The 18,828-nt window shown below is 35.0% G+C and overlaps 1 protein-coding gene across 1 annotated transcript in view; it reads left to right on the top strand.

The window, feature by feature from the left end:
• COL21A1 (collagen type XXI alpha 1 chain) overlaps positions 1–18,828 on the top strand; it is a 272,179-nt gene that overhangs the window by 186,584 nt on the left and 66,767 nt on the right. The window contains exons 11-16 of the mRNA XM_001371647.4: positions 1,675–1,728; positions 1,823–1,876; positions 8,905–8,958; positions 9,992–10,045; positions 10,954–11,007; positions 11,090–11,143. Of these exons, the coding sequence (XP_001371684.2) occupies positions 1,675–1,728; positions 1,823–1,876; positions 8,905–8,958; positions 9,992–10,045; positions 10,954–11,007; positions 11,090–11,143 (324 nt within the window). The remainder of the gene's footprint in view (positions 1–1,674; positions 1,729–1,822; positions 1,877–8,904; positions 8,959–9,991; positions 10,046–10,953; positions 11,008–11,089; positions 11,144–18,828) is intronic.

Genomic DNA, 18,828 nt, shown 5'->3' with positions numbered 1-18,828 from the left:
TAAAGCTAGAAAATGTTGAAAGGGAATAAGATCAGTGCTATTAGAGCCAGTTAAAATTCATAGGAGGTAGGGTCACTGATTTCTATTTATAAGTGATCTCAAGGGCCTTCAAATCCAACCCTCTTGTTTTACAAATGAGGAAACTGAGACCAAAGGAGTAAAGTGATTTGCTCAAGTTTACACAGTTAATAAGCATCAGAAATTGCTTCATGCACAGAATCATCTGTCTAGAGTCAGGAGGGACCTCAGCAGTTATTTGGTCCAATTCACTCAATTTACAGATAAGGAAACTGAGGCCCAAGGAGATTAAGTGATTTTCTCAAGGCTAAATAGATAATAAGTGTCAGAACTGGGATCACCCAAAGGATCATAGATCTGGAACCAGGAAGGACCTCAGAAGTCATTTGGTTCAACTCACGCATTTAGTAGATGAGGAAACTGAGGCCCAAGAAAATTAAGTATTTTGTTCAAAGTTACACAAGTAATAAGCATCAGAAATTATTTCATATATAAGACCATAGATCTAGATCTGAGAAGGACCTCAGAGGTCATTTGGTCCAATTCACTCATTTTACAAATAAGGAAACTGAGGCCCAAGGAAGTTAAGTGATTTGCTCAAGGTTACCCAAGCAATAATCATCAGAAGTGGCATCATTCATAGGATCATAGGTCTAGAGCTGGGAGAAACTTCAGAGGTCATTTGGTTCAACTCACTTATTTTACAGATGAGGAAACTGAGGCCCAAGAAGGTTTGTGACTTGACAAAGGTCACACAGTAAGCATCAGAGGTGTGATTTGAACACTGGACCTTGAGTCCAGAGTCAATATGTTTTCTACTATATTTCACTAAACAAGGAAGAAGCTATTGGAATGGCAGGGAAGATGTGGACCTCATTGGGGACAATTTTGGTAGAATGTTGTAAACAAACTTTTTTCTCAGCCAGATTGAACCTTCAGGAATTAAACCCAAATAAGGATAGGATCAGTTAATTGGGTTTGTGGATGCTGAATGAATGCAACACAGGACGTCTTCTGCTGGTTTTGTATAAATCTACATAGCTATTCAATATTAGCAGCATAAGAGATTGCATATCATTATGAACAATTCAGATTACTTTATTGACTCAATCTGAAGAACAACAATAAAAAGCATTAATTACTGTGGCCATGACACTTGACTTTCATTAATGAGTTGCTGTAAAGCATACTTCAAAGATTCTATATTTGAGATCTTTTTCTGTGCTTAACTTTTAAAGTATTTTTTTACTCTTTATTTTTAGATGCTATTATCTATAAGGTTAGTTTATGTCAAAGGTATTTTATGCTTCTAAAGAATATGGTAAACATAAAAGGCTCACTTTTATCATATTAACATTTCCAGATACCTGTTTTAGCCCAAATATTGCAAAACCTTAAAACGTCAAATTTTAAATCTTGGAGGAAAATAGATCCTAAGAAATCTGAGAAAAAAAGGAGGTATATAATGCTTTAATTCCCCAGCCTCAGAAGCAGCCAGTAGGTAAGAAATTTGAAGAAATGAGTTGGGGAGGGGTGTGCAGTACTAGATTAGGAAATATATTATCATAGGCAGGAAATTCTAAGAAATGCAGATATGGAAGAATATTTTTGGGAATATAATGAGTTAATAATTTCTTTCCTTTTTTTTAAAAATAGGGATATCAAGGAATTTCAGGAAGTCCAGGTATTCCCGGATCACCAGGGATACAAGTATGTGATCAAGCTTTAGATTTTTTTAAAGTAATCTCATTTCTAAAGAACCTAAGAAAGTAAATAACCAGACTTAATTTTCTAATTACTTTAGGGAGCCCGTGGGTTACCAGGTTACAAAGGAGAACCAGGAAGAGCTGGTATTAAGGTAAATTACTTGCTTATATTTATATAAATATGTGACTTGTAAGTCTTTTCAGTGTCTCATAAATATACTGGTCTTGAGGTAAAAAAAAATACACACACATATCTATTGTCAGATAAGAAAATTCTAGATTGAAAAATGAAGATTTATTTTCTTGCTTTGTAAGCATTTTTACACCTTTTCTCTAGGAATGGCTGCTCTCTCTCTCTTCATTTAAAAATAATCTATTATACACACAGCACAATTTAAAAACAGGTAAATTTGTGGATATTTTTTATCCTTTACATTTTTTTTCATTAATTCTTTTGACATTCTTGATCTTTAGTTTTTCCTCTTTCTTTTCCTGAAGAACCATCTCAAATTGTGAATAATATGTTTAAAGGAATATATACACACAGCGAGAGAAAATAAAGAAAGGGGAAAAAAGAAGCAAAACTGATCAGTACTCCAGTAAATTCTGAAAATGTCTGTGTTGTATCCTCGAGTATGATGGTAAAAGTCTAACAGTTGACTTTTTGAGAAAAACGTATTTATGACATACTTTTCAGTTTCATTTACATTATTACAATTTTCTCCATTATTGTCTTAAGTCATGATAATCAACAAATAATAAATCAAGCTCTGATTTCTAATAATTCCCAATATCTAAAATATAAATTCTCACTGTAATTTTAAGAGAGTTCTCCCAAGTCAGAATACCCACTAGTTTTCTGTACTCTTGGACCTCCCTCATCAGTGGAAGGGTATCCTGGGGTTGGGATATAGTTCCATGTTTCTTATTTTGAAGTCATACATGCTTTTTGTACTTTTGTAACATTCATTTTGATTTTTTGTGTTTTTTTAATGTTTATATTTTAAAAATACAAGTTTCTTTGTTAGATTAAAATACTTATGTAAATCCTTCCTTCTCTACTCTCTCCCATTAGAGAAGCATCTCCCCATTAGACAGCCATCAGTAAAGATCCAGTCTCCTATATATAGATATAAACCATTTCTTGTTAATTTCTGTTTGTCAGTTCCTGTTTACATTTTTGTATTCAGAGTATATACTATTTTCTTGGTTCTGTTTGCTTTACTGTGAATCAATTTAAGTAAGCCCTTCCCTATTTTCCTCTAATCATTACAAATATCCTTTCTTACAGCAAAGTAATAATCCATTACTTTAATGTCTGATAATATTTAAGCCATTCCTCCATCAATAAGCATCAAAATTGTTTCCAATTCAGTCATCTGACTAGAGAGCCAGTTTTCTTTCTACTATTTCATAGAGAAGGTAGCATTTAGGCTGCGTTTTACAGGACTGATGAGAATTTAGCAGGCAAAGGGGCTGTAGGTAAGGAAGAGGGAAATTATCAAGGAAAATGTGAATGATAGCACAGAAGTTATGGGAATGTATAGAGAATGCAGAAAATATAGGGAATATTTATGTGGCCAGAAAATAAATCAGTATAAATAGAAGCAATTAAAACTAGAAAGGTAGGGGCAGCTGGGTGGTTGAGTGGATTGAGAGCCAGGCCTAGAGATAGGAGGTCTTAGGTTCAAATCTGGCTTTAGACACTTCCTAGCTGTGTGACCCTGGGTTAGTCACTTGACTCCCATTGCCAAGCCTTTACCACTCTTCTGCCTTGGAACCAATACACAGCATTGATTCCTAGACAGAAGATAAGGGTTCTAAAAAACAAACAAATTAGCAAGGTATTAATGTGGTGTCAGACATTGAGGGTTGAATGTTAAGCAGAAGTGTTTCAATTTTATCAGTAGATTTTTATCAGTAGATTTTGGAGTGACCTTTATTAGTCTGGCAGCAACATTAAGAACGCATTTTTAGAGCAACAGAGGAGAAATAGGAAGACCTTCCAAGAAGCCCTTGCAATCATCTAGTTAGAAAAGAAAGGGGTGGGGGAAGGAATTTGAAAGATATTGTAGAGGAGTATTTAGTAACTTGTTTGAATATTTAAGGTTATTTTAGTGGAGAAAGCCATGAGATTATAATAACGTTTCAAATGTGGAAGACTATAAATGTGCTGCTTCTGACAGATTCAGTTAAATCAGAAGATGATGCAAATTTTAGGGGGAAAACATGGAGACTGGATAGCCTGAGCTTGAAGCACTCATAGAAGATGTGGTGGAAATCTTTTAAAAGCAGTTAGAAATATGAATTGGATTTTAGAAGATAGTTCAAATGGGGTCCCAGTATTAAATCTGGTCTGAGACACTTCCTAGCTGTTTGACCCTGGACAAGTCACTTAGACCCTTAACTTACCATTCTTCTGCTCTGGAACCAAAATATAGTATTGATTCTAAGGTGGAAAATAAGCATTTAAAAAAAGAGAGTTCAGAGTTGGAGACTATACACAATAAAAAAGTGCTTGTAGTTCAAATGTGTGTTATGTGATTTTTTGTGCATATTATATTGTATGTCTCCATAAGTGATTTTTTAACTTAATATTTTAAATACCAGCATACAGCTTTATGGAAATGTAGACATATTAAAAATGAATCTTGACTCATTTGACCTAGCTCTCAGGTAATGAAATTCTTTTGATATAAATGTCATACATTATATAAAATCATCTATGTAGTCAACCATTCATGAATCCAGCAGGCATTTATTAAGTGCACTTTAGGAAAATCATTTTGACATCTTTTTGGACAGTATATTGAAATTTTTAAAAAAAGCTCGAGCAAAGGAGACCAAATAGGAGGTTATTGCAATAGCGTAGATAAGAATTGATGACTAGGATGCTGACAATATGGCTGGAGAGGAAGGGGCATATTCAAAAATAAAAATGATCAAATGTGACTACTGATAGGATATGTGAAGTGAAGGAGAATAAGGGATGATGCTAAGGTTGTAAACCCTGCTGACCTAGAAAGATGCTGAAGCTCTGATAGAAAAGAGGAAGTTTGAAAGAGTTGGATTTTGAGGCAAAAATAGGTTCTGTTTTGGGCACATAGAGTTTGAGATACCCCCCAGGTTATAGTGTTTTGAACTTGTTAGAGACACCATGAGTAGATATATTGATCTACAAAATAAGATAATAATTGAACCAAAGGGAAGTGATGGGTACAGTAAAAGAGTGTGTCAAGAGAAAGTAGAATTGAGCCAAAGGCACAGCTTTGATGAATGTCTATGGTTAGTGGATGATGAATCAGTAAAGGGAACTTAGGAGAGTTTGAACAGATAGAAATAGGAAAGATCTCTCTCACAAAACCTAGAGAAGAGAGTGCCTAAGAAGAGAGAAGGTAGTCATCAATATCATGTGTAACAGTGAGGTCAAGAATGAGGAGAACTGAGGAGAAATTGTTAGAATTGGTGGTAAAGCAATCATTGCTAAGAAGAGAGGATGCTGTGAAAGGATTGGCTAAAAATTAAAATGTCTTCTTATTATGAAAGCAATTTTAACCTCATAGATACCCTGAAGGTATCTTGGATCTCAGGTTCCCTCTGTAAACTACAAAGGCAGAGAATCAATTAGAAAAGAGTAAAGAGATTCTTTTCCTGCAGTAAAGGCTCAATTAAGATTAGATAAAATAATTTTGGAATGTATCTATGCAGCATTGTTTTGGTATTTTCCCAAATACTTTTAGCAGCCTACAAATAAGAGCAGAGGAAGTAGAAGGTGGGAGCAATCCAAGGCTGAGGTTTGGCACAATTGAAGGAAGAGATCTGAGTAAAGAGGAGAGTGAAGAATAGAACAGAATTAGGGAGTATTCACCATGACTAACCTGGCTCAGATCCATGACCCCGATTATATACTCGAGCCACCACCTCTAGCTTGACTCTACTGCTCTGTGTCCTGGTTTCTGGCTAGTAAATGTTCATCACAATTTGCCCAGGCTAGATACTGCTCCTCACAAATCTTAATACTGTTTGATACTGGGTCCTTCACCCTCTACTTCCAACAGCTCTGGGAATAGCAGTCAAATACTTCAGTACAAAGTTGTTCATTTGTGTCTGACTTCTTGTGACATTGTCCATGTGGTTTTCTTGGCAAGGATACTGGAGTTATTTACCTTTAACTTTTCTAGTGTGTACCCATTTTACAGCCAGGGTACAGAGTCAAATGAGGATAAGTGGCTAATAAGTACCTGAGACAATATTTGAACTCAGATCTTCTTGACTCCAGGTCTGGTGCTTTATCTAATGCACCATCTTGCTGCCTTTCCATGAGAGTCAATTAATTGCTGTATAGTTCTACTCATCAATCCTTTGATCCCTGGCCACTAATCCTCTGTTTATGTTTTCTTCTATGTTTTCTTTCTACTCTTAAGTAGCTTACATCCCACTTAAGAGTAGGAACTGTTTTGCTTTTTCATTTATATTCCCAATACTTAGCAAATGCCTAGAAAAGATCACCTGCTTTTTTACCCATTTGCTTTACATTCATTTCCTAAGTAGCTGAAATTATTAAGGGAGGAAAACGTAGTAAAGTATTGAGAAGTGGAAAGATGCCAGATCACTGTGAAAACAAAGAATGAGTTTGGGAAGAAGATGGAATGGCATCAGAGGAGGGAATTAAAAGGAATATGTGCTTTCTTGATCAAGAAAATGAGCTCTTGAGGGTAATGGCTTGATCAAGTGGTTGACCATCTTTGCATGTAGTAGTGATGAAGTGAAAGAATGTCATGGGAGTTGGGCAAATTGAGGAATGAGAGGTAAGACTATGTGAAGTAATATCAACCCATGTGTTTAGACTAATAGTTGGAATGTAGAGGGATACTATAATCTAGACAACGAAAAAAGAAAGGAAAGTATCCTAGATGTCAGCAGATTGTATCTTTTAGGGTCTGGGCTATGTGATAATTTTGGATGGTGTTAATATTCAAGGAGGAGAGGTTGCTAAGTGTTGGTGGTAGAGTCAGTAGAAGTCAAGGGCAGTGTCTCCTTTGTGGGAGTCATTTCAATAGGGTGGTTTGAAAGAAGATGAAAATAGTAGTGGAAAATAAGTTCTGGGATAGAGTATTATCTAGGAGGAACCAGGTCTCAGTAAGAACCAGAAGATGGAAAGAAAACGAGCAGAGGTAGTTTCTTAATTATAGAGCTTCCTCTCCAGAGACCATAGGCAGAAGGAGAGAGTAGACATGGAATATGACAGGAAGGAGGGGTGAAGAGTAATATACTGATAATAAAGTGGGCAGCAGAAGTCAGAGGAGGGAGGGTTCTCTTCAGGATTCTGAGATTCATTATCCCAGGGATGGGGAGAATGAGATGAGATAATATAGGCAGGGAATAAATCCTCATAGAATAATAATCACTGGTAGGAGCTCCATTATTGAAGACTGGTGAAATTAATGTTCTCAGGTTACCAGACTTTTTTCATACAGTGATATCCTGGTGGTGAAGGAAAGGGGTTGATTAGTTTTTTTAAAATTTGCTACAACACCTAGCAGATGTTCAAGAAATCATTGTTGAGGAAATAAAACCCAGTATCCATCACTTATTATTTACTTGTTTTCTTCTCTAAGTCTCAGATAGAATAATGGTGATACCTTACTTTGAAGGTATATAGGGATTATATTGAGAAACGAGTTTAATGTTAATTATCTATAGTTCCAGAAAAGTGACTATTTCCTGGGCTGGGAGAGAAGTCCAACATTTTGTGTGTGTGTGTGTGTGTGTGTGTGTGTGTGTGTGTGTGTGTGTGTGTGTGTGTGTGTGAACAGTTGTTCTATTTGATCCTAGGCAAGTCAACCTCTCTTAGTCTCAGTTTCATCAACTATAAAATGGGGATAATAAAATCACCTAACAGTTCATGAGAAGCAAATTAGGCAAAGTTTGTAAAGTGCCTTTCACCTGATTGTCATTGCATAAATGCTTCTTTAGCCAGAAAAAAGAGCTCCAAGTTTCAATATTCTTTCTTTTAAGAAAGCTAAGAAATTATTCATAGAAATAGAAAAATCAGTTTCACCTCAGTTTGCCTAAAGTGATGTATAGCCCCAAGCTGCAATGGGAGACTTATATTTGCCCTGCCATTGAACCTTCAGAATTTATCCAGGCCAGCATACTAATATGTACATTACAGATAACTAATTCACTGATAGAAAGCAACTGGAATTAGTTCTTTTAGTCTCATCTTTTATCTAGGAAAAAAAAAAACGGCCTTAACAGTACTAATAAAACTGGAGAAGGCAGCGAAAATGATAATCCTGAAGCATTGGGTTTAAATTGCTTTCTGAAAGAATGGAAAAGAAAAGTGGTGTGGGGAAAGTGCTCTATCAGTATAATCACTATTATCAAATCTGGTTCTTGTGGACAAAGGCTCTGCTAGAGCCTGAGCAATGCCCATATTATTATATCACTGTGGCCTATGCTTTTATACCTTCTCTAAACCATCCTCTCCATCATCAGAGCAGCTTCTGCTCTTTTTCCTCTTTTTAAAGCATTTCCTCTTTTTAAAGCTTCCCAGGCTTGCAATATTTCACACAGTCTAGGGCACACATTGGGGAATGTTTCCATTAAGATTACAAACAAATTGTCTTGCAGGACCTGTAATGACTTCAGTGTACAATAGACATCTTCTTTTTTCTCACCTTAATTCTGCTAAATTCTCCCTTCCCCATTCCTGTTTCCTTCTCTTCTCTACTCATGTTCTCTTCTTCTCAGTCAGCTTTCTTCCCCAGCTTTACAAATCACAAAATGATTTTTTTTTTCTTGAAAGCAAAAGAAGGAACACATTATACACATATTCTACACAGGCAGTCAGAGGTAACATGACTTTTCTTTGCAGCAGTACAACCATAACTATTTCTCCAATCTGTTTATTATTTCCCAAATATCTTTGAAGAGGAGGGAAAGACTTTCTTTTCACAATTTGGAATAAGGCTTAATTGAGAGATATCCTTAGGAGGAGTTTCACATTGACAGTATAAAATGTAAATAACTGTTGTCAGAGCCTTTTATAAAGAAAGGCTTTAGTGAGGTGGTACAGAGGGGACCAGGGAAGATGGGAAATAAAAATAAAGTCTTTGGACCAGTCAAAGCAAGAGGAGAGAGAGCATCTTTAATTAATCTGAGTTTTCTTTTCCAGGGTGATCGTGGAGTTCCTGGTTTTCCTGGTCAGCATGGGATGCCAGGATCAAAGGTTAAAGAAATAGCATGAAATTCCTATTGTTTTTTGAAATAGCATTTAATTACAAATTAACTTTAAAATATTAACTATACAGATATAAATTCTACTATCTATTGATCAGAAAAAGCACAAAGTACTTGTGTGGTTACTTTAATGAAAGCAGCAAATCTATTTTTTCATATAAGTTATAGAAAAACTAGCTATATAATTTCTACCTGTTTAGTGTTTGAAAATTAATGAATAAGTGAATGAGTTTTACAATATGTAAACTGCTCTGAACATTGATTTCTGAAATGTATGGAGCATGAGCTTGTGATTGGAATACCAATCATACTTCTCCAATATATGTTTCTTTAAAAATTCTGAAATTCAGAGCCTTTATGCTAACTTTTTACAGTTTAATACTAAAATATTAGTCAATTACCTCTGTTATTTATTTTTGTCAATCTATAAACCCTCTGCTATTTCTCATCAAAACTTTTTATTATTGACTTTATCCTCATTTCCTTTTTCCCCTCCAAAATTTATATAGTCATGTTTAATTTAGTTTTACCATGTTAAGAGAAGCCAGTTTGATTTAAAGTGAAAGAAATAACATCATCTGGCTGGGCAGTGAAAAAGCCTACTTCAGAAACAGGGCTTTAGGATCAGGTAACAATAGGGATTCCAGACTATACAATGGTGGGTGGAAAAGGTAGTCCCAAAACTTATTGGGAAAATCAGGAGAATCAATAGATGCTCAATAATTGCTTATGTGTGTAATTAATGGTTTTAGATATTTATTTAGATATTAATTGTTTTTATTTTTGTCACTATTACTCCTCTAGAGGATTGTTATTTTGGTTTTTCTCAAGAGCCATTCTATATTTTTTATTTCATGTCTTAGAACAGAAAGATGGTGCTTAATTTTAAATATTTAGCTAAAATTTTGGATAAGAAATCCAGATGTTATAAGTAGAAAATAAATTGAAATCATTGCTGTTATAGCAATTATTTACATTATATTTTAAATAAGAAAAAAAAAAAAACATTTTTGTCTCTTTAGGGTGAAATGGGCCCCAGAGGAGAAAAAGGATCACCTGGATTTTATGGGAAAAAGGTAATTATAAATCATAAGTAAAGGTTTGTACTTTTTACTTTCCATTCACTATAGCAGTGGTTCTCAACCTTTCTAATGCTGTGACCCCACAATACAGTTCCTCATGTTGCAGTGACCCCAAACCAAAAAATTATTTTGGTGGCTACTTCAAAACTGTAATTTTGCTACAGTTATGACTTGGAATATAAATACCTGATATGCATTATATATTCTCATTGCTGCAAATTGAGAGGTTGAGAACCGCTGCACTATAGTCTATTGGAAAGAATCATAAATAGAGGAAAATAAGAAAATTTGATTTCTATTCTAAGCTCTAACACTAAATAACCAAATGACCTCATGAAAAACAATTCTCTCCATCTGTTTCCCTAGGATTCTATTTTTTCTCATCTTTAGATGTGAGTGTAAGGATACAAAATATGATTATTCATTCCTCTAAATTAATGTCATTGCTTTACGTTGTTTTTCAAAACATATTTTCCTATAGGCTAAATGTATGTGTCACAAGGATTTGTCCCTGCTTACATCTTAGAATATCTTTCTTACCTTTTATTTAAAATATACATTGTCCTTTAAATATTCAAATGAATATTTTTAATGTTCCCATAATAGCATAATTTAGCATATACATCATAATTTATACCACATGACTTTTAGTGTCCATTATGTTCCTAGCACTATTCAGTACGCAGAGTCTGTTTCAGAGGATAAGTAAGCAAAGACAAAAACCAAACAGCTCTTGCCTTCACTAAATTTTCATTATTGCAAGAAGCTATGTTATACCATAATTCTGGAAGTCAAAACCAAGCAGAAGAAGGATTTCCATGAATTCTCCAATTATTAGCTTATTTGATATAGTTAAATTTTAAATTTTAATTAAATTTCAATGTTGTCTTTTTCACATTCAGGGTGCAAAAGGTGAAAAAGGAAATACTGGTTTTCCTGGTCTTCCTGGACATTCTGTGAGTCTGGCATAAATTTTCTTTATTTTGCAAACCTTTTATCAATACATACATGTATCTAATATATTTACCTCCCTTTTAGGGGGAGCCTGGGAGAGATGGAAAAGATGGCTTAATAGGCATTCCTGGATTCAAGGTATTGACAAAAATTTGATGATTCTTGCTCATGTGGATTAAGAAATAATCTGTAAATTGAATAAAAGCCTGCATCTAAGGAAATCAATATGAGTTCAGCAATACAAAAAGAAGAATAAATCAGAATTGTATGTGATGTATTGAAATATAGTTGTAGAATGTAATGGCCTTTAGAAATAAATACAAAATCCTCAGTCATTTAAAGTCTTCCACAAGTTGGTTCAAACCTTCCTTTCCAGACTTATTTTACATTATTGGGGCAACAAGGATGGTACAATGGATAGAGAGTTGAACCCAGAGTCAGGAAGACCCGAATTTAAATCCAGCTTCAAACACCAAATAACTATAAGCATCTGCCTTCCAGGATTGTTGAGGATCAAGTGAAATGATAATGGTAAAGTACTTAGCACAGTGCCCACAACAAAGCATGTGCTCTAGAAATGTTAGCTAATAACTATTTTATTATCATTATTTCTTTTTAACCTACTCCACATTTTAGCTAAGTTGTCCTAATTACTCTTTCCCAAACTTTATACTCTCTCTCCCATTTCCATGTCCAGACTTCTTTGACAATGAGTTCTTCCCATCTGCCTTTAAGAGTCATTAGCTTTAGGAATCAGCTTGGGTGTCAGCTCTTATGCTCAGTATTTGCTAATTCCTACTTTTCCAACTCCCTGCCCCTCAGTTTCTTCTCCCCCTTCAAAAAGAAAAGCTCTTCCCTACATAGACCAATCCCACGCCTGGAAGTAGGGGGCGTAGCCCCTCCTCTATCACGGAATTGGGCCAATTTAAAACTAATCCCACCCCAGAAAGTCGGGAGTGATCCCTCCCCTGGCACAGATTGGGTCCATTCAAGACCAATCCCATGCCAGGAAGTAGTAGGGAAAGACCCCTGAGGCACTCTGGGGGATGCAGTTCCCCCAGCCACAGCACTTTAAAATCCACACTGTTTTCTCCTCTCCTCAGCAAACCCTCTCAGCCACTGGCCAATGCCGGCCGCATAGAATGAAGCCTCAATGAGGACAAATTTTTTTTTTCCATTTTGATCTTTGTATCCTCAGGACCTAGTTAAATGCTTTGCACATAGAAGGCACTTAATCCTTACTAGTCATGATTAAACATATAAACATATATTATTGCATTATCTGTATGGCCAAAGAGTTTTTAATCTGTATAGATTTCAGGAGATCTGTGAAGTTGGATGGGGGTAGAAATCACATCTTCATTTTCACTAACTTCTAACTGACCTATTTTCACTTACCTCTGACTTTTCCTAAATTTCTCTCTCTGGATAAAATCAAGAATAATTAAAATATCAACTATTCTTTTATCTAAGTTGTATGTGAAAAGTGTTTGCTAAAATGTGAAATTTTAACATCTAGCCTTTGTAGTTTGCAAACAAGTTTACAAACTTGATAAATAAATCATGTGGTAAGATTGAAATCAAAGTACTATATTTGTTTAATAGAGAAGCAAGGGTCTTCCTCTAAATTCAATTATAGTTTCATGGTTAGTAAACTACTCCTTCCACTCCAATTTTGAATGTTGTCATGACCACAGACTGAATTACTCCCAATCCCTTTATTTTTTGTGGGCAAGTCCCAAAGACCACAGCATGAAAGAAAACATATATAATGTGATTTTCACATGTCTGTTTTTGGTTAAATTTCCTTTTTTCTCTCTGACCTATTGTGGAATGAGTCATCATATAACATTAGAAGCTGAAATTTGATTTGGGGGTAATTTTGAGCGTGAAGTGTTCTGAATAATCTTACATAAAGAGGGAAATTAAGTAACAGAAATAGCAAAATAATAAATTGGCAGACGGAAATATTCTGTGATGCTGAACATCAAGCATGCAAATTTATAAGCTCCAGTTCTAGTTAGGATATCATATTCCATTGGTTAATTGTGCTTTCTGCTCTTGGATGGATTACATATATCCTGACAGCCACAAGGAAGGACCATTCCATGACATATTTAGAGCTAGAAGGGGCTGTAGATACCAGGTTAACCTCATTTTTCATATGAGGACACTTGAGGCCAATACCTCCAGGGATAACATAACATGAATCATTTAAGTTCTGTTTAACCTTGAGTTCTCTGCAGATAAAATTATGTCTGTTGTAAGAATTAAAAAAAAAGAAAAAGAAAAAATACCTCAAAAGTAGGATCATAGAGATATCTAGAAGTCACATTAGAGACCATCATGTTTAACCTCTTCATTTTAAGGGTAGAGAGTCTTGGAGAGGATAATTTATTTGTCCAAGGTCATGCATATAATAATTAAGACATAGAATTGAAACAGGACCTTTGGCCTCAAATGCAGTGTTTTTGCCTTTCTTTGTATCACTCATATTTACCATAACCCCTAACACATAATATAAACTTAATTTGATGTTTATTGACACTCATGTACTTTTTTAAGCTAATCAACTTCTATGTCTAGAATATGTGATGTATATGTTTTAGAGAAGTAGGCAATCTTTGATATATTGAATCAATTTTTTTAGAATAACATAGGACAATTTTATGTAAAGAAAAGGCGAAATTGAATAGTTTAATGAAGGCTGGATATGTCAGGAAGGCACATGTGACATTCGACCAACCTCCCTGAACTTTCTCATCTTCAAAATAAGATCTGTTAAAATTAATTGTGGTTGGACTCTCAATATATTATTAGGTGATCACCAGGGATTTAATTTCTAAATCCCGAAATGAATTACTAGAGTAAATGGAATTTATGGTAGATTATTTACAATATTTAAAATAGAAGGAAGCTATTAAGGAATGAGAGAGAGAGAGAGAAAACTCTGACTTGTTCTGATACCAATTAAAATCTTTAAGCCCCAGCCAGGGGAAAAGAGTCTCAAGAAGATGCACCTTACCTGGAGGCTTCATGCCTCCAGAAAGGCAGGGTCACTAAATCAGCTTTTCACTCACCAATGGTGACAGTCTAAAAGACGTCTGGGTGTCTGCCTTCCAGTTGCTCCTCAAGGATCTGTCTTCCAGTTGCTCTTCCGAGTCTGTGCCTGGAATCTCTGAACGACTGTATCTGAGTCCGAATGAATGATCTAAATCCAAATGAAATTCAGCTCCTTTTGCCTTTTGGTCCTCGTTTTAAAGATCTTTTTCTCTTATGTCACCTCCACTAAATTTTCACATCTACCAATCACAGCAGACATTTTCCTCCAGGACTGCCCATTCTTTAGTTCTCACCTTCACTGTTTAGAGTATATCTTTTGGGGTTATTTAACACCACTTTTGGTAAGTTCACCTTTTGTAGTTACTTAACACTTTTTTGTAGTTAAAATCTAAAAATAGATTATAGTTTACAATTCTAGGTTCACTATAAAGGAAGAGCTAAGTACCTTCATTGTTATAATCAGGAGATAGCTAAATCCAATCTTCACAGATCTAATCATGTCTAACTCACCAGGTTGTTGTGAGAATCAAATCCACTATTTGCCAATTGTCACAATTTTTAAAATGCTACTCAATTGCACTCAGATCAGCCCTTGAACATTTAGTGATTCTCACTGCTAATGATTGGGACTTCTTTGCACAGAAAAGGATAAATTCTGTCATTTTTAGTCGTGTCAAACTCTTTGTGACCCATTTTGGGTTTTCTTGGCAGCAATATTGAGTGGTTTGCCATCTTCTTCTCTATATCATTTTATAAATGAGGAAACTGAGGCAACCAGGGTTAAATGACTTTGCTCAGGGAAACTCAGCCAGTGTCTGATTTCCAATATGAACTCAGGAAGATAAATCTTTTGACTCCAGGCCAGCATGTGCCACCTAGCTCCCCACAGCTAGGGGATGAAGTCATATAAGACATGATCATTGTCTTCAAGGAATTTGCAGTGGGAGGAGAAAAAAATCAAGGTGGATGAAGAAGAGTGATGTACATTATAGAATATTGGAGTTACAATAACAGCATGAGGAGTTTGGGATATGTTATAGAAGTTGGAACCTAAACTGTAAGTGGAAAAATGTACAGTTTTATGGAGTTGGTTGGCAGTTTTCTTTGTTAGTAGGAAACTAGATTAATAAGAGTAAGTGAAATTATTGTGATAGTATAGTGCAACTTACTAACCATGCCCTATAAAATAAGATGATTAAATGATTTCTGGGGCCCTCTCTGGAACTAGCTTATATGATTGTATAAACTGATATATGATGATACTTATTATTCATATCATTATAAATATTAATTGAGTATTTTAGAGTGATTTCATTTGGCCTTCAAACAGCCAGTGTTTTAAAAGCTCTTTGAATTGAAGAATCATCTAGTTTTTTGTCTTTGTATTGTTAGACCCAATTGAATTCAGAAACTGTTCAATTAGCACCAAATACAATCATAGGGCATTGTATATTGTAAGAATTTCCTAAATGATTGCTCAATTGAACAATTCTGTAAGAAAAGCTATTATGATCCACATTTTGCAGGAAAGGGAGTTCGGAGAGGTCAGGTAATTTGTCCAAAGACAAACAAGTTGCAGAATCTGCAAATTTGCAGAATTATTCTTAGATATTATTTTGGATTCTATAAGCAACAGAATCCCAAGGCGGCCAATGACAATTCATTAGGGAGTCATAGAGCTCTTCCCTTCATACCCTAAACTACTTGTTCTGGTTCTCAATATCCAAGTGAATCTAAAGATCTTTGGTTTGCCACTCATCATTATTTGTAGTCCAAGCCTCTGACATGGCTGGAATTTCAACTAGATCTTAATGTTCTCTTTTGCAGAGAAGATATTCTGAATATTTGCATAAAATATAGCTATATTCAAAATAAGATTCAAAAACTAAATGCAAAAAGCAGGTTCGAGGCTTTTGGTAATAGGTGTCAGGATGATCAAGTGGTCCAGCAGGTGTTCAAATCCAGGTTTTCTCACGCATATGTGAAGCAATCTTTCCATTTCCACAATGCCATGATTGTATTTTCAAAATTCCATTTTAGTCAAATATAAGTAGTTTGCCTTTTTCTCTTCTTCTGTGCTGGACTTTGAATGTATCAAATAAGAAAGTGGGGAGGAAATTAGACAACTTTTAAAAAAAGAAGCAAAAGAAAGAAGGGACTTTTTTTTCTTTTACAAAGTCAAGTTTTAGATGTTCTCAAATTAATATCTACAAGTAGAGTGGGAAGATCATGGCACAAAGGAAAGTGTAGTGTTTTTTGAGGCAGAGGATCTGGATCCACATTCAACCTCTGTCATTTACTACTTAAGTCACCTGAGACATGCATTTAATATCCTTAGGTTTCAGTTTCTTCATATTTAAAATTGAAGAGCTTAAATTCAATGGCTTCAAATGGCTTCTAGCTCTAAATCTATGAACCTACTTCTGATGTGTGTGCACTTTTGTGTGTGTGTGTGTGTGTGTGTGTGTGTGTGTGTATAATTTTTACAAAGGACATGATTTTGCCTACAGAAAATTCAGAACTAAAAGTTGCACCTGGAAGCAGTGGTGGCCAGAACATGTTAATTGTTATTTAGCCCTGACCATAAATTAGCCCCCATATGAGTCAGTATGAGGCAATTGTTCCTTTATTCCCTAAGGCATTAGTCTCTGCCAGGTTGCTTTAATTCCTCATTGGTCTAGATTTCTAAAAGCTTAGCTAACAAATTAAGTGATTCCTGGCAAATGCACTTATTGTTTTATCCCAATTCACTGTTATTTCCTTTTCTTTCATAATTTCATATTCTTTTCTATAGAATCATGAGAATGTCAGGAACTTGGCTTGTTCTCTGCTCCCCAACCCCACTTGATTCCAGACCATGTCTATAAATAAAGCTGAACTAGACGGAACATTCAGCTTCAATGGCATTTTATCATACTAGTGAAATATAAAGTATTCATAAAAGAGGGAAAATCCATTCCTGATTAATGTGCTATGATTGTTGTTGGATATGGTATGACTAAACTGACTTAAAAAAAAACAACAATGCTTGCATTGATGAAAAATTATTGGGCCTTCCCTCTCTGCTTTAATATCTATAATTCATGTCTTGGTACTTGGATGAGAATATGAAACTGTAAGAATGCATCTGTGGAACTAGAGTGCTGAAAATATTCCAGTTGGTGTTTTTATTTTTCCTTTCATTTTTTGTCTGGTGAGTAAGCTTGTTCAAGAAAGATGCTTAATTCTGAGGTTTTCTTTTATAACATTTTATAAAAAAAATTCTTATATGTATTTTTAAGAGAAAATGCCTTCATGTTGCTTTCTACCTCCTCATTTCCTCTAGGGAAAAACAAAAATAAGATGTTTTCTTTGGCCTGTAACAAATGCTGCATAATTGTTTGCAGATAGCATGAATATTTGTTTTTTGCAAACCAAAATGCAAAATGGTAACAAATGGAACTTTTGTTGACTGTCATAGTTTGAAAAAAAACTTTAGTGTGTGTGCTTTTGTTTGTTTGCTTGTTTATTATTTTATATTGAAAATCCCTCTTTTTCCTCAGTTTATTTTTTATTGTTAAAGTGATTTATGAGCCAGACTGACCAGTTCTCATTTCAAGATGTAATGCCCTAGACTAATTAGAGAATTCATTTTTGGCATGCAAAGATATGGCCTCAAAGTAAGAAGATTAAAAATAGCCTGAATCTAGTCATTTGGTCAAAAATGAAAGTGATTCACAACTATTTGAAAATCTTACAGAAACTATTTGACTTTTGTCATGTAGATTCCTTTAACTTTGCAATATAAAATAATAGCATTTGTTATTATTTTTAAAAAGTCATGTGCTAAGTTAACTATGTACTTTGCTTGGTCTATGAACTTAAAAACATTAGAACCATTTAAGTATAATTGCTTTTCTTTTTCATACTATTCAGACACTCAAGTAGCATTTATTTATTGCTTTGGGCCAAGCACTGGGCTAAGTGATGAGAATGTAAATAAAAGCAGAAAGAAAGACTGCTCTTGACCTTAAGAAGCTAATACTAATGGGGGAAGAGTGCACATAACAGGAAGTTGAAAAGCCTGGCAGAAGGTCATGATAGTTTATTTTTTGCTTTCTTAAACATTCTGAATAAGGCTTCATGGACTCACCAGAAGGTGTCACCGTCCCTCCCTTCCTCTCTCCCTCTCTGTCTCTGTGTCTCTCTCTGTCTCCATCTCTGTCTCTGTCTCTGTCTCTCTCTCTCTCTCTCTCTCTCTCTCTCTCTCTCTCTCTCTCTCTCTCTCTCTCACACACACACACACACACACACAAATTCCCCCTCCTAGATTTCCATCTTCTTATATCTTCCTTCCCAGTACATAGTATTTAATCCAGTGATACTGATCTCTTGGCTATTACACAAATAAGACACTTCATCTCTTGACCGAGTATTTTTGCTAGTTGTCCTCCATGCCTGGAATACTCTCCCTCCTCTGCTCCATCTACTCACTTTCCTATCATCCTTTCTGTTCCATCTTTTCAAGAAGCCTTTTCCAATCCTTAATTCTCCCCCTCTTTAAATTATTTCCTGTTTCCCCTCTCATAGAGATTACTTTTTATATATTTCTTTATATCTTGTTTTCTTCATTATATTGTAAAATCCATGAGGGCAAGGACTGTCTTTTGCCTCTTTTTGTATCCCCAGAGAGTAGCACAATTTATGGCATATAATAGGTGCTAAATAAATGTTGATTAATTGACTGGCCTTTCTAGGTAATTAAAGTGGTAAGTCATCAA

Source organism: Monodelphis domestica, chromosome 2, assembly GCF_027887165.1.
Source record: "Monodelphis domestica isolate mMonDom1 chromosome 2, mMonDom1.pri, whole genome shotgun sequence".
Lineage (NCBI taxonomy): Eukaryota > Metazoa > Chordata > Mammalia > Didelphimorphia > Didelphidae > Monodelphis > Monodelphis domestica.
The sequence above is the reverse complement of the archived record's forward strand: the minus strand, read 5'-3'. Positions and strand labels throughout refer to the sequence as shown.